Raw genomic sequence first — 16,890 nt, 5'->3', positions numbered from 1 at the left:
CGTTTTATGCTCCTTATGACGTAATATCCGGTAATTACTACGCTTATTATCATTATTATTTATTTATCTATTTCGTTAGTTAAATATAAGACTTGTACACATACGGTTGCAAAAACATATACGTACATGAACCCACTTCTGCATATAATTATTATCACAAGAGGTTTTGTGAAGACTTTGGTAGTTTTATAGTTGAATTCATGAGTCAATTTAAGCTAGACCACCATGAAAAAGCTGGAATCACTGAACGACCGTTTCGTCCTAGTATGGGACTCCTCAGCAGTGCTCATCCACGATCCCGCCTCGTGAGATTCGAACCCAGGACCTATCGGTCTCGCGCTCGAACACTTAACCTTTAGACCACTGAGCCGACATCCAGCGGTGTTAATGTCTAACTTCAACCGATCCACGAAATTGAGCCACGGTCCACCATTGACTTCACTGAGTCGCTATCTCACAGCAGACGCAGTTGAACTCCACTGGTCACTGCTTCTCACTAAAACTTCAGGAAAAACCTCTTGAAGCCAGTCACTAGTGAATTTAGGCATTAACACCGTTGGATGTCGGCTAAGTGGCTTAAAGGTTAAGCGTTCGCGTGCGAGACTGATAGGCCCTGGGTCCGAATCTCGCGGAGCGGAATTGTGGATGTATACTGCTGAGGAGTCCCACACTAGGACGAAACGGTCGTCCAGTGATCCCAGGTTTCCCATGGTTGTCTAGGTTCAATTGACTCATGAATTCAGATACAATTATTAATTTAGTACGTATTAGTCATTCAGTTGTAAATTAATGTCTTTTACGTCTTTGTGTTTGGTAATTTACCGTTAATACTACTACTGTTATTATTATTATCATTATTACTATTTTCGTCTACTGGGAATTTGATGACCAAACAGACACACAAACTACATAAAAGCATAAACTAACAACAAATGGTAATTTAGATACTCAAAAAGAATAATAAGTAGCCATTATATACTATGTATGTAACAAGTTGTTACCACACGTACCTTCATGCACACTCAAACATAGATATATAGAAAAATTGCAAAATAGACCCATTTATTACCCCATCAATCATTTATTGTTCGTTTTTAAGAGAAAATTTTTGCCTTCATGTATTCATCTTTCTATGTTCTTATTTAAGTCTCGTTAGATTTTTTTTTTTCACGGTTATGCGATAGATGTTTTCTCCCTCTATCTATATAAAATGATCTATCTTAGCCACTCTACCCCCCTTGATATGTACTGGTTGTTGTTCCATTATCATCTTCTTACTGCCATCAAACACTTGAATGTATCTCTTTCGAAGTCAATTCTGATTTCTAAGTTTTTTTTAATTAAATCGCAAAATGGTGTTTCCCTACATTTTCGGTAGAGTCTACTCTTTCTCTCTTTCATGTGTGTATTTGTCCATGTGGAGCTGTTGGTTTATGCATACGGTCGCTTTCGTCTGCCCACTCATTAACTCGCTCGCTCTATTTTATATTTATCAATCTCTCTCACACCTAACGGATATATAAATTCATTAAAAATTAGAACAAGAATTGGTTTGTTTTTTCAAGTATAATGAATTATTTTGGATATAATTTAGATTGAAAATGGCAGTAAAGGTCAAAGGGTGTTATATATATAACAAAAGATTTTTTTTTAAAGTTATTATTAGTAGAATGAAGGATATTCGTATCAGTGATGAAAACGCAATGGTAATAGAATATATTTCATATGAACTTCAAGAGTACACAGAAACTCTCCATTACTTATACCTTTACTTAGTTTTTCCATAAGTAATTATGTTCCGAATGCATTTCTATCCTTCTAAATCGAAGATATTGCCTCAGGACTGATCTGTGTCTTGAGAGTTTCACCAGCCTCAACGGGTTGGTGCCTAACAACATCTTGGCATGGATTCGGAAAGCACGCGTGACAGTATTCAACCTGTGTCGCTATTAATGTAAGAGAGATATCCTTCTATCAACTTTAGGACAAATATACTGGATAATGGTTTATTCTATGGCTATGATTGCACATAATAATTGTCAATAAGGGGTTGTGGAGATTGTTGAATTTCATTGAAATGATGAACCGATCAATGTTAGACCACAAATTTAGACATTAACACTATTGAATACCGGTTCAGTGGTCTAAAGGTTAGCATTCGCGCGAGATCGAAGATCCTGTGTTCGAGTTCTGCACGCAGGATCGTAGATAAGCACTGTTGAGAAGTCCCATACTAGAACGAAATGGTGGTTCAGTAATTCCAGCATTTCAATGGTGGTTTAACTTTGATCGGTTCATGGTTTCAATGAAATATAACAGTCACGATCTCACTAATGATCAACTCTGAGAGCAGATTCCAGTTCTTATTATAAACTGCGATCAATCGGGTTCAATCAGTTTTGAGTATATGATAGCTACCCACTGTAGGCAATTAAAGTTGGTCGTGAGCATTACCGTTAACTTTTTAGTTAATTTTGAGAACATTAGATGACGTTTAAATATATATCTAATAGCTTTCATCATCTATATTCCAAAATAATTAACCTTTTATAACAGTTCAGTCGTCTAAACTGTCTTACTTCTGACTAAATGTTTCAGCTACTCTGAATTAAATAAACTTTTACTCTTTTTGATTGAGATCATTAATCTATTGATGTTAGACCACCATTGGAAACCTGGAAGCATTAGATGGGCGCTTCAGTACTTCCAGGTTTTCAATGGTGGTCTAACATCAATCGATTCATGGTCTCAATCGAAAACTTAATAATCTTTACAACCCCGTACTGGTAAAAACTTTTATTCACTGTCTGTAAATTATTTGGATTGGATTAACAAATACCGATTATTTTTAAATGATTTCCTGTGCTGGTAATTTTTTGACCACATAGCATTTACCACACAAATTATGTATACTTCTATTGTTAGTCAATACAAATCATCACAGTTAAATCCTACTGAACGATATTATTCTCATAACTTAGTACTCTAAATCTTCTAAATATTCGTAATTTATTAATCTCTGAATAGTAATCAATATCATGTTTGTCCAGTCTTTGTTGTGTTGATCAAATTATATGGATCAATTTATACTTGTCACTGGTTCAGATGATTTGGTAGTACATGGTATATTCAGCCAATTAAACAAGTAAAAATTATCCCAACTTAATCCGTAGAATTCGATCATCACCGAAACACCTAGACGAATGTGATATTGTTGAATATTTCTATTTAATAATCAGTCAGTTGTATTTATTTTAATGCTACATGAGTTCAACCGTGGCTTGAATAACTTACTGACAACATCTCAGACTATGAAACTTAGTGACCCAGATTCAAATTTACTAAAAGCTATTAATTTCTTCAATAGTGCAGGTATACTATTCTAACGACTGTTAACTTGCGCAGAATCCTCTAGTTCAACCAGTATTTCCTATTAACTCCCTCTAATCACCTAGAATAAACATTTAATTTTTTTTCTCTCGTCGTATATTCTCCCGATTTATCATCATTCTTCATCTCATCCTTTTTTTGATTGTATGCAGTTTCCTGTTGATGAGCTGTGTCAATGGAGTCCTTATTCATTCGATCATGATGATAATAATACTGTTAAATCGTCAAATATTACTACTACTACTTCATGGAATCAGTTGAAAGAACAATTGGCTGAAATCGTCCAAACCGCATTTGTCTATTTAGCTGACCTTTGTGTACTTCGATTAGATTTAATTGCGATACCACAATTATTATTGTATTTAACTAAATCTGTACAAATTTTATCAAATCATCATTATGAGAACTGTATGACTGATAGTAACACATCAAAAGATTCCCCCGACTCCTGTTTTCCCGATCAACAATCACTGGATAATAATAATAATAGTTCTGTTGAAATAAATGAAAGAGCATGGATCAACTCGAATAGTCATTGTCCAGAAAAGCAACAACAGTATAGTAAAATGTTGAATAGTAAAGTGAGTTCTTTTTACAAAATTTACAAGATTCACTTTCCGTTCTATGTATATTACTCGTCAGTAGAACAAGTACCTACCTCCTATTGTTGATTTTCACACTAGGATCCGAACCCCCAATCCCTGACGCTTCAAATCCTCTCAGTGCGTTATATACTGAGCCATTCAGTCTAAATAGGTAGTCACTTCCTCAATAAGTATAATGTTAAATATCATCTTTAGTGTTACATCCTAGTGAAAACATAAGTACAGGTAATTTCCGGGACCTATAAATGGTCTATTATTCTGTATATATTCCTATTGTATAACTATTCAGTAACTAGATTATGTATATCTATATTCATTTTATTATAAGCTGCATTTTGACCTATTGATTATTATTATACGATTTACTGTTCCTAAATTATAGTCAGTTTATTGTTTACTGTCTCCCACGTTCACAGCCACATTTGGCTTGATTTTGTACAAATATTATTTCCTATTTTATGGTGTGATGTGGTCTGTCTGTCTGGTATATAAACGAGTATGCTTGAAATAAACGATTGGCATAGATTCGCATAGCTGGAGCTGTGATTGGTGTTCTGGACTCAAGTGGAAGGGCTAGGCGGACAAAGGACCAATAAGGACGCTAGATTACTCATACTGATCGAACGCCATTGATTGTCACAGTGTTAAGATCGAAGAAGTCGTATTTCGATTTGTGGATAGTTCATGTGAATAAAAGCCGGACATAAAAACGAATAACGAATTAGGATACGTCCTTTGTTTATTTTGTAAAGTCATAACAAATTGGCGACGACCTTGGTTAAGTCATAACATTTAGTATAGATAATTCAAATTCTTACCACATTATTTTAATATTTTAAAACGAAAGGCCGAACAGAAGGTAACACATATACAACAATTATTGACATAACTTTATCTAGTTTTTCTTTCTTGTTTTATTTTACTAACATTAATATTAGTAGTTGATTAGTTGTTCCATTCATTTATGATTCCTCTCATTTTCAACTTTTTGAAAAGTAGTGGCAATTTAAGAGATGGCTTGGTGTTCCTATTCACTTTTTGCCAAGGTAATACACCCACATATTCATCATGCTCTTTTTATAACTGTTGTGAGTGACCAATACTTCTGATTCCCTCTCTTATGATCATTGATATTAATATAACTCCGACTTCTTTATTTTGTACAACACTTCATGTCATCGTACTTAGGCTTATGGACACATGTGTCAGATGTCTTCCTTGATCATGAATGACTGACGAGTGGTCGGTATTATGAATAGACTGGTTTTCAATTATAAACGGGTTGTCTGGTCTGAGCCATGTTGGTAGATGCAAACTAATTGGTTGGGGTCCGCGTGACTATCGTAACCAATGGTTGGAGACTGTTACGTCCGTGATCTGTCTACCCACTTTCGTGCCGAAGATAACTTGTCTAATGTAGATTAAGATCTTGACGCGATAGGTTGACCGGCTTAACCTTGAGGCTAGTATATGTGAGTTCGAAGTGGGGTAGAGAGAAGAAAACTATTCTATCACCTGATTGGCTGACAGGCCCGCGCGAGAGAGAAGACAAGACATATCCCGATCTGGTACCCGATTTCAGACTAGTGTGTAAAGATACATGAATTGATAGATGACTAACCCGACCACAACGTACAACAATTAGGAAAATACAATTATGTCCAAAACTGGGAGATCAGAGTAGAAATTAGAGTACAAAAGATTACGTTTAAATTACAACAGCTTTGGAACAGAAAGGGCTTTGACAGTGAATCATACATCAAACGAAAGCTTATGATCTGTAGAATAGATTAGAGACAGGTATAGGTTACTGTTTTACAGGCTTTGAATTAAATGAAATAATGTCTCCAAAAATAGCTTCTGTAGTTTGTCAAGGCTTCTGTTAAAAAACGTATAACTGAGAAAAAAAAGACGGAAGATGTAACTCGATCACAATGGCGTAGGTGTATGCACTCTTTGTCTTCTCTTAAACGGTGAAATTAAAGTGACTTCATACCTTTATTTCTACGAACTAATTCTTTCTCCCTGTGTCATACCCTTTTATGTAATCGTTTTTCAAAATATATATTAATACCTTTGAAGTAATTGCTTCTATGAAGTTAGTGTTCATCTTGTTGTGCTGATAAGGTATGGCAACTTGGACCGATGTATGTATGTGCCTGATCCTACGTTGTAGATGACTGACAGACGGATAAACAAGTTTCCTATTATGAGTTCATGAAGGTAGTAATGTTTACGTAAGCCTCATATTTTCGTGATAAGATAAAGGTCGAATGAAACAGCGGATAACTGGTTTTTCAAGAAGTGTGTGATGTCAATCTGTTACTTTTTTTGATGTGCAAATGGAATTTTTCATAACAGCGCTATATGGTTGGAGGTGAGAAGCAACTGACAGAAAGTCGTTTACCTAGGTTTCATGTTAGTTGGCACTTAAAAACAAGGAATACCTCCAATCTTACAATCAAAATTAATACTTTCTGTAAGACCTAAACTCGCATCTCCGTTGGAGATATTACTACTAATCTATTTGTAATGAAACTTACTGAAATCTTGTAGGATTACTCTGTGACTATATTAAATAAGCACTGACTAGTAACCATGTTTTACATCCTAAAATTGTATTTTAACAATAAACTTTTCTATAACTCTGGAATTGTTTTAAACAAAACTAAATAACATTTTTATTAGTGTGACAAATAATTTAAAATTTTCATTCCTTATATTGTCATTGTACGTGTTTATGTGTCTGTATATTTAATTATTTAAATGAAATTTTATCAACAACTTTTATGTCCTCTCTTTCACGTGTACTTACATATATACACTTGTATATGTACATGCAAATCAATATAGTCTTTGATCGATGTTCTTATTGTTTTTCCTTCCTGTCTGAGTCTACTTACTGAAAACAGTAAGTATACAGATATCAGTCACTCACTTCTTTATCTTCTTCACTTCAAAAAACTTCTTTCTCAGTTTACACAATGAAAATTAACATTTTCTGGTGTTATCTTGATTTTATACATATGTTAATAAAAATTATTAGTAGGGTTTTATAATGTGTTTACATATATATATATATATATATATATATGTGTGGGTGTGTGTGTTTGATAAAGTTCAAGTTGAATAACAAGTTGAATAACATTTGTTTCCAAATTTAATGCATGATATGTGCAAGTACAGCTGTCACAGTGTTTCTTTTACGTTAAATTATAGCTAAATATTATTTTATATTGAATCATCTACTGTAGTTGCTCCCTTTATGTATTTGGTGATCAGGCTTGTACATTGTGATGAGCCAATCGAGCTATATTAGCTGGAATATTTGTTATTTTAAGTCCTACCATATCAGATTAGTCTCTTTGGATAACGTTAAGAATATAAGCATCATCGTTAGGTCCGTGGACGATGTTGTGCCGCTAGCTATAATGAAGTGTAACAGCAAAAAAATACCTACAGTAACGTTTCCTTCCCACAACAAGATGAGAGGGTTAAAAAATATCAGCCCTAAAAATAACACATCTCACCTCACCATTTCTGTCACAAACGGTATGATCTTAAAAACGGAGCTAACACATCGAGACCTGATTCCAAAATGGCCGTGTGTGACATACGTCAAGTGTACCATATACAAGTCTTGTTTACGATGTTCTTCATAAGATGATTTCTAACTGCCGTTACTTTCTGAAGTTGGCACAATTAAACAGAGAGTTGCTATCTAGAACATGACTGACTTGCCCCCATATCACCGCAATATAAAAAAGTGGTTTCGTTTGATTAACACATCTCAGTCCACAGTGATTCGGTACATAAATTCCTAAAGACCGTTCAACTCAGTGATTTGATTTTCCACTTTTTTATATAACTTCACTGGTGACGCTGCTGTAAAACTGAACTAAAAGAGTAATCACGTTGCTTCAAAGTCACCCTGCATATATCAAACCTGAATATTATCCATCAAACGTAGGTGATTAGCTTCAATAGCAACAGCACCATTAGATACCTAAAGTTAGTATTTAGACGTATATTTAAAGTTCATGGTTCAAAATTGTTATGTACTTTTTTAGATAGAGAGTCACAGTTAAGATTTTAGAACAAGTTACACATGTACTAACCGTGGGACTTTATCTTAATTCTAACCCTGACCCTAAATCCTTATCGCACTATGGTTAATTATTCATATTTGCTGTCTGGTTATTGGTTGAGTAGTGTCTCATTACTAATTAACTTCCCCTCATATCGCAGTTATATCGATACTGATATAAAACTTTCCCACATATTATTTGGCGCACACCATACAATTAAAAGCAGTTCGTTTTAACTCTGTACTCAGTCGAATTGCATTGTCTACCGCTTATTATATCCTTGTTCTTTGATTCTTCCGGAAAATGCATTTTCATTATCTTATGTATTCTTAATATATTATCACACCATCTTATGTAATCCGCCTCTTCTTATTGATGCTCTATGTTCGATGTTGGTACTTAAACTTTGTTCTATTGTTACAAGCAAATATCTCATTGTATTTCCCGCTGTTTTTTATTTTAGCATAATATAACACTGAAAATACTTAGTGAAATATTAAATTGTCTTCATTCAGCTTATGTGAACCCAGCTTTCATTGTTCAATTGTTTGCACATTTATTACATCGTTTAAATGCACGACTATTCAATTTTATCATTGGCTATGATTGTGAGAAAAATCAATTAATTAATAATTCCACTCATATTTCACCTATATGGGGTAAATGCTTATATAATTGGATTCATTTATGTTTAAGTGATTGGGCTAGTGCACATGGGTTAAGATTAGCTACGGAATGTTACTTACAAAGAATAAGTCAGGTTAGTTAAAGCTCCTATCTTTATTTTACATAAATATGCGTCTGCGTGTCTGTGTGTGTTTCTGTACGTATTGTATAAATTGTTGATTTAACTGACGGCTAATTTATGGGTTATATTCATCAGAGGTTGATCTTATTCACGGTACTACTGAGAACTGACTGGTGTTGCGTCATATTTTGCTGTTTTTAAAATGCGGTTGATTAACTACAAACCTGTTACTCAACTTTGTGTCATAAATTTACAAGTTTTCTGTATCTGTCGCGATCGATTATTTTTGATCTGTGCATTTTATGTATATAATCACTTGAGTTTTTAAGTTTGGATAACACAAGATACACAAGGTGCCTCACTTGCTACCCTGGTGGTTCGGATAAGTCGTATGTTAATAGTATTGCTATTATTTGAATAAGCAAAGTTCGCAAAATTACTTGTCAGTGGTCAAAAAATATGGTTCTCGTAGTGAAACATGGAGGTCATAAGTTGGCACTGTTGAGGAGTCCTCAAAAAGAACCAAACAGTTACCCAGTGCGCCTTATCCGACGAATATCCGTCTCCGGCTGTAGGGTTGCCACAAGTACGGAGCTAAAACAAGATTTACCCACAAAAATATCGTGTGTGGTTGGCCTCAACCAGCTGTCCTTTGGTCACTGTGGTCAAGCTCACAGATCACCAAGACCAACTCTAATCCAATTTCCATATCAGGTACCTCTAAAGAACCTTCCATAGTACGGACAACCGATAAGTGATAACCACGATCGCTTCGTTGGATGTAAAGGATAGTTTATTAAGTATTTTGAAGAAGAAGTAGAAGAAGAAGATAAGATTTAGTTTGAATCTTCTCTTCCATAAAGAGTCGAGCCCAAGTTTATTACATCTACACTTATAAGTCAAGGTACAATCAGTTCCGAGAACACGAAGTGTAGATAGTCTCTGTACTGATTCCAGCTTTAATTTATCCCTTATGCGCGCACTACTAAAAATAAACCTGCAGTATTCTAGGAGTAGTCGAACACAAACTTTGTACAATAAAATAAGTTATTCAATGTTAAAAAGGTTTCGATTTATCCACCCTATAAGACGTTGAGACTTGAAAGTCTGTTTCATTAATCTGTTCAGTAAAAGACAAGTCGTAAGAGTACCTACTATGGTGCACATGGGCTCCAGTGTCCTGATGGAACGAATGGCGGACGAACCTGTCATTGGTCAACGGCTACCATGGGACTGCATCTCCTCACGATGCTCCATTGTCTTGTGGATCAGACCTTTTGGTCAAAGGCTCGGGGTGTGGCCCCCTAAGAAAACCACCTGCTTCGGTTTGGGCACCCGGGCAGTATCACAGCCCACACACACAAATAGTGTGGCGCATATGTACCTGGTGCCCTTTTGTACCAATATATATGTGTTTAAATAAATAATAAATAAATAAGTCTACTACTGTTTGTAACCTAGATAACACTTCACCATTTATGGTAAGATCTAGGTTGAATGATGTATCACCAAAGCATATTCATCCACATTTAACTAAATTAAGCTCCAGCTGCCATTGTGAACACCACTGTGATACCTTGTTAAGCTACATGCTGATGCAATTTTGAATATTGTTCAGCCCATATGGAGAAAATGAATACAGTACTTTAATATCATCTGCATACAGAAGGGGCTTGCCCACACAAAAGCATTTACAAATATCATTGATATACACTAAAAAGAGCAAAAGGCCTAAGACACTACCTTGTATTACATCACTTCTAACAGGGACAGCGTTCGACAATGAAGAGTTGATTTTAACTATTTGATGTCGGTTGCTGAGGAAGGAATCAAACCAAGCAAGCAAAGGGTTTTGGACCCCATAAGATGCGAGTTTACTTATAAAAAGTTAGTGGTTAACCATGTCGAAGGATTTAGAAATTTTGAGGTATGGCACTAATATTAGATATCTTTGGCTACGTAGAGAATAGACTAAATTAAAGAAGTCAAAGTGACATGTCATGCAGGATCGATTTCTAAGAAATCCATGTTGCATATCGTATATGGTCTCAGCCCAGACGTTTAGAACGATAGGTGGAACTCTTTAAGGAGCAGTTCAGCTAATCTATAGTTACCCACCATTCTCAGACAGCCTGAATGAAACATTGAAGTAAATCGCCCGACTCTAGTTGAAGTTCAAAAGGTTATGGCTAATCTAAAACGAGGAAAAGCAGCTGGTCCAGACCGATTAGCTCCATATGTCTTTATGTATGGTGGTCCAGTCTTAACGATTAGGATGACTAATATTTTAGCTAGTATCTCGGAATTGGACGTAATCCCATCTGACTGGTCACAATCACTTATCGTCCCAATAGGTAAAAAGGGGTCGAAATCATCCTGTAATAACCATAGAGGGAATTATTTGACTAATATAACGTCTAAAATACTAGCCTCAATAATTACCGGGCGCATGACTAAATTCTTAGTAATACCTCAACAGATATTTCGAATTAGTTTGAGTTTAAGATAAGACATATAAGTGAACAGTAGTGTTTTCGATCAGATAGCATATAATTTTCAAGTGCTCCCAAGTCGGAAATTATATAGTTTGTTAACGTGTATTTGTTTGATGCAGTCGCATACTAGCCGCTGACAAAAATAAGTTCAAACTCTGTTTGTTCTCTTACAATTCTGGAGGCCATATACACCATTGTTTTTAAATCTGGGTTTTTCAACTCCCTCAGGTAAATCCTCTGTATTTGTGTTATATCCCGTTGAGAATTATGAATAGTAACTTTGAGAACTATTTATGGACCAATGTGATGTGCATATTTCCTATTGTATAGTTGTTAAGTAACTAAAATATTCGTATTCGTGTTCCTCTTATCATAAGCTTTATTTTGACCTATGAACTATTATTATACAATTTACCATTCTTGAGTTATACCCAGTCTATTGATTACTGTTCCCCTTATTCACAGCCACATTTGGCCAAACCTTGTACAAATGCTATTTTCTATTTTATGGTACGAAATGGTCAGTTTGTTTGGTATACAAATTCAGTATGTTTGAAATAATGATTCATATCTCAAAGGCTGTTATTGGTGCTCTAGACTTAACTGGCTGGGCTAGGCAGAAAGCAGGACCGAGTAGTACTCAAGACTGCTCATACGTTTTTTGTGTATCATTAGGCGATCAATAAATTCGCTGCTCTCTAATTGGTGGTCGTGTAACGTCATATATTAACTGGGCACGCACACGATATAACAATTTGCTTACCTGGTTTAAACTCCATAAGTTCGCTTTTTTTCCTTCACACGGATTGCCGTTCGGTAATAAGAGTTCTCTGACAGAGATTAAAGACTCATGACCGTATGGGAGCATTTCAGTCAGAACAGTAAACTTTCTTCACTTTCGACTGTGTCGAAGTATTTGCGTCTAATAATAATAATAATAATAATAATAATAATAATATAGTTGTACTTTGAACTGTTTGCCCTATTCGAAATACATTTCTCAGCATGAAACCAATAAATATACCAAATTTAATGCTAAAAGGTTTCACATAAGTGAATACCAGATATCGATGTGTGAGAGAAATACGTTTATTTTTCTCTAATGAAATCATTCATCACGACTTTCTTTTCGCAACAAGTTATCCGTTTAATCAATTTTAATACTTTTCGTTATCTTAAGGCTGCTGATCTAATGCTGTGTGATATGAAATCAGTTGAAAGTTTATATAATTTAACTGTGGATCTAGTCAGTTTGAACTCACGTCAAGTTCAAATTATCTTAGAAAATTATCAGTTAATAAATGCAAATAATGAAACCGCTGAATTGATTCAAAACAGTCAGTCATCGGGCACTATAACAATGGACGAATCTAATTTAACACAACAACAACAAATTTCAAGAGCTTGGATTGAATTTGTTGTTTCAGGTGTAAAAATGGTTAGTTTTTTGTTATTGTGTGTACAGGATTTTTAATTACTTTCTCCAAACTATTTCAAAATTTTTTACTTTCTAAATGATAAACATAAATGTGAGATGCCGTGACCTGTGGAGTTCAATGGTGTCGGATATAAGGCACTTACCCAGATAGGAATTTTGTTTGTAAATGGCTGGACAGGACCTAACGGATTTTGCATTTCTACACTATCGGTTTTTCAGTATATGATAATGTTTAACTGCAACTGATCATCTTTTGTACATATGATTAACAGTCGTTTGAATTCTGATGCTGGTCGAGATAGGATGTCAGAATGCTGGCAAATTATGTCTACAGTTTCAAGAGGTGGTATTTTTGTAAACAATGGTGTTTATGGTTTCCTTTGATGTCACAGTAAATGAAAAACCTATTTTTATTCAACCTAAATCCAAAGGTAATTATGTCACAGGGTCAATCAATATAAGACCAAAATTTATCTGTTTGAACACATAAATATTGGTACAAGGGGGCACCAGATATATATGCGCCACACAAAATAATAAGAATGGAAAGAGAAAAAGAAGGTAAGGTGCGCATAAGGAAAAAAGATGGAGAACAATAACAATCACAGATAAGTGATGTTAATGTAATAATAAGAATACTAATGGGAGAAACGGAAACGTTCAGCCAGAAGAATTCTTTCAGTTAGGGAGATTACAACCACTTTTTATGAAGAAAGTAAGATAAAGTTACAGCAGGATCGCCACTGCTTCCTATTCTGAGCCATATCTGATAACGTCTCTTGCCAGTGCTGCATCATCCCTAGGACTCCAACCTGGGATTCGTGAAGGACCAACAGAAGCCAGTCCTTTACAGCTTTCTTTCATATCCCGACACCATGTCTCATTGGGTGACAAAACTATGACCGAAGGATGTTTTGTATCTGGGATCTCCCATACCAACCTATTGGGTATTGATAGATAAATTTGGTTTGTGGGATCTACCTTTGAATACATCGAAAAAACCCCAGTCATGGCCAGAAACGAAAAAGCCTTGTGTTCGACTACACGTTGATTATTCTGGACCTATAAGTGGACAATATTTTTTGGTGGTGGTTGATTCATACTCAAAATGGCCTGAAATTTATGTTGTACGAAGACCATCTACATCTAAAACACTGCTACATCTGAGACAACTATTTGGTAGGTTTGGTACACCTAATGTTTTGGTTTCAGATAACGGAACGCATTTCACGTCGTCAGAGTTTGCGGAGTTCTGTAAACAAAATGGAATCGAACACATTAGAACTCCACCGTATCACCCTCAGTCAAACGGGCAAGCAGAGAAATTTGTTGATATTCTTAAGCGAGCTCTTTTAAAGATGGGAGGAGAAGGCAACGTAGAAGAAGCACTGCAACAATTTCTAATTTCTTATAGAGTTACACCGAGTCCAAACTGTCACGACAGGAAATCACCAGTCAAAATAATGTTTGGCCGACCAATAAGAACATTTTTTGATGTTTTGAACCCGGAAGACAGAATGAGAAGACTACAAAAAAATAAGATAGGGAATTGACCGAAAATTCGAGAATTCAAAGTAGGTGACTTAGTCTATGCACGGGATTCCCGGCCTGGCAAGCCAAAATGGATATTTGAGTGTATAAAAAACGACGTGGTACAGTATTGTATGAAGTGATGAAAATACACTAATTATTAGACATATAAATCAATTGCGAGATAGAAAAAGTGCTTATGAGTCATCTAAACTCAAACCTTTACCAATGGAAGTATTATGTGATACATTTAGTATCCCACCGCCACCACCACAAGTTGAAATGAGAAAAAATGAGCTGAAATCAGAAGCTACCTGAAGATCTCTAGAGGACGGAAACAAACGAAATTTTTTCAAGTAGACCCTAAAGTAAAGTCATACGATCAAACTTCGCGAGGGTGGTGATATGTTTGCGATAATGATTGGTTGTTCCTCCTAGTCAGACATGTAGATAATCTGACGGGTGCCAGATGAGTTGTACATTCCCCTATCCTTATTATTTATTGGTTGTTCATTAAAATTAGATTGTGTCGGGCTTTAGTGTGGAATTATATTGACGTTATAGTCAGGCTAATCTCGTGTTCTCGATCTGAGTTGTGTTGAAGTCCTGTAGAATAGACACTGGGTGGGAATCTAGTGTAGATATTCGTCCAAGGTAAATTAACGTCTCATTCGTAAAGACGAGAGAAAACCGAGCTCTATAACAATATTATTCTGTACCAACCTTCGTTTTTTCTCTCTGTGTGGTAATAAAGCGAACTATGTGTATAAAATATAAAGTATTTGAATTTTATAGATTTCACAATGAATGTTCCATTTCGTAATTGTAAATATATCGAGCATTGAATAAATAGTTTATAGTGCTAAAAATAGTAAAACGATAACTGATTTTTGACGTCTCAAACTGTGAAAATATTTGTCGCGTGTTCGAGTCCCACAGAGTGGTTGAGATTAAGCGTAGGAAATCGTCATTTTGGTGGTGTCCCTTAATTAAGTTGTACAATCCTACGTATGGTTAATTTATTTGTTAAAATAACGGTCTATAGTTAAACAAAATGGTGTTGAATAATTTTCAGAAAATCGTAGTGTTATCGTGTCGTAAATTGTTTACGAAAAAAATATTAAAATTTGTGTAATAATCCAACGGCTAGTGAAAAATGTTATAGTGAAGATAATTTCACTCGATAGATATTAAGAACTGGATAACTAAATGTTGTAACAACTGCTAATTAACAGTTGTGAAAAATAGTTGGAAATGAGTAGAAAAAAGAAAATGAAAGATTATGAAACAGAAAGTAAATTTGAGGCTGTTGTAGAATGAGGGGTTGAACACAGTTTTTTGTACACAAAAGCTATACTTAAATTGGTGGATAGCTATGGTCTCTGCTGTACATAAGTTTTTTATTCGCATTCCTCACGATTCGATTCCTCTTACTGTATCTTTGATTTTAAAGCAGAGTGACTAGAATTAAGATTTCGACTGAAGTTTGTAGTCCTTTAGACAGCCAGAGTAGGATGTGCTTTGAAAAAGGTCAATATAACCTATATATGAGCAAATATTTGATAGATATTCATTGATTTAACTCAAGTGGAAGCTTGTCCTTCACACAACTACGGATTCAAGCATGACGGGAGAAGATAATACTAAGTCTGTAGTATCAGTTTGTATGTTAAGCCCATATACTTTATTCTAGCTACTGGCCAAGCCGATTCGCCTATATATTATGAGTTATATTTTGATCTTGTTAATTGTTCGCTTATTAACCTTGACTATATTTTTATATGAACGTATATGTGCGCACACTTTGTATCTTATTCATCATATGTCTGTCATTCACTTTTGTCTGATTATAAATATTGAGTAATGCTTACTCATAGCGAGTTGGCTTCCCAGCCATCTCCACTATGCATCATTGCTTCGCTTGCTTACATTTGCTCATGTGCTTACAACTTTCTGGTCTGCATCATTCATGAATAAAAATGTAGTTGCCGCTTCCTTTTGCCTTCTGATTTTATACACCGTTAAGATTGGCATGATAACGGTCATCGAAGTGAACTATTATTGAAGCACGGCACTACAAGTCCAAGCGGCTAGAATATTTTTTTCTCAGATATCGAAAGTCCGTTTTTCAGAATTCATACCGCAATATCTCCTTTAAACTAAATGTCCATAAATTGCATCATCTTTGCTACCATAGACACACTTTCACGTCGTTGCTTTGGTTTCAAGTTTTTTTCAATGAGTCTATATGAATACTCATTTTTGATCAGTATACACTGTGGTTTATCAAGTTCGCCGTCACTTATATCATCGGTATAGATTAATTCAGCTCTCACTCACAGAGAATCGATCAGTTTTCTTTTTTTATTTAGACACATTAACATTCGTAATATGCGCACCGAAATATATTATGCGTCATACAATAAGAATGAAATGGTGAAGATAAAGAAAAAGGAAGTTTAATATAAAATGAAGAAAACGAATGAAAATTAGTCTGTGAGAGTGAAAGAAAAACATAACAATGTCAGAAGCAGTCCAGCTAAGAAAAATACAACCAGAATAGATTCTTTCAGTTTAAGTATTTCTCATTTATATG

General features: G+C 35.1%; 1 protein-coding gene across 1 annotated transcript in view; it reads left to right on the top strand.

The window, feature by feature from the left end:
* Smp_174270 (hypothetical protein) overlaps positions 1-16,890 on the top strand; it is a gene marked incomplete at both ends in the record, with an annotated part of 49,019 nt that overhangs the window by 3,538 nt on the left and 28,591 nt on the right. The window contains 3 exons of the mRNA XM_018793754.1: positions 3,543-3,971; positions 8,547-8,843; positions 12,507-12,764. Of these exons, the coding sequence (XP_018647114.1) occupies positions 3,543-3,971; positions 8,547-8,843; positions 12,507-12,764 (984 nt within the window). The remainder of the gene's footprint in view (positions 1-3,542; positions 3,972-8,546; positions 8,844-12,506; positions 12,765-16,890) is intronic.

The sequence above is a fragment of the Schistosoma mansoni genome (assembly GCF_000237925.1).
Source record: "Schistosoma mansoni, WGS project CABG00000000 data, supercontig 0196, strain Puerto Rico, whole genome shotgun sequence".
NCBI lineage: Eukaryota > Metazoa > Platyhelminthes > Trematoda > Strigeidida > Schistosomatidae > Schistosoma > Schistosoma mansoni.
This window is presented reverse-complemented; position numbering and strand designations above follow the sequence as displayed.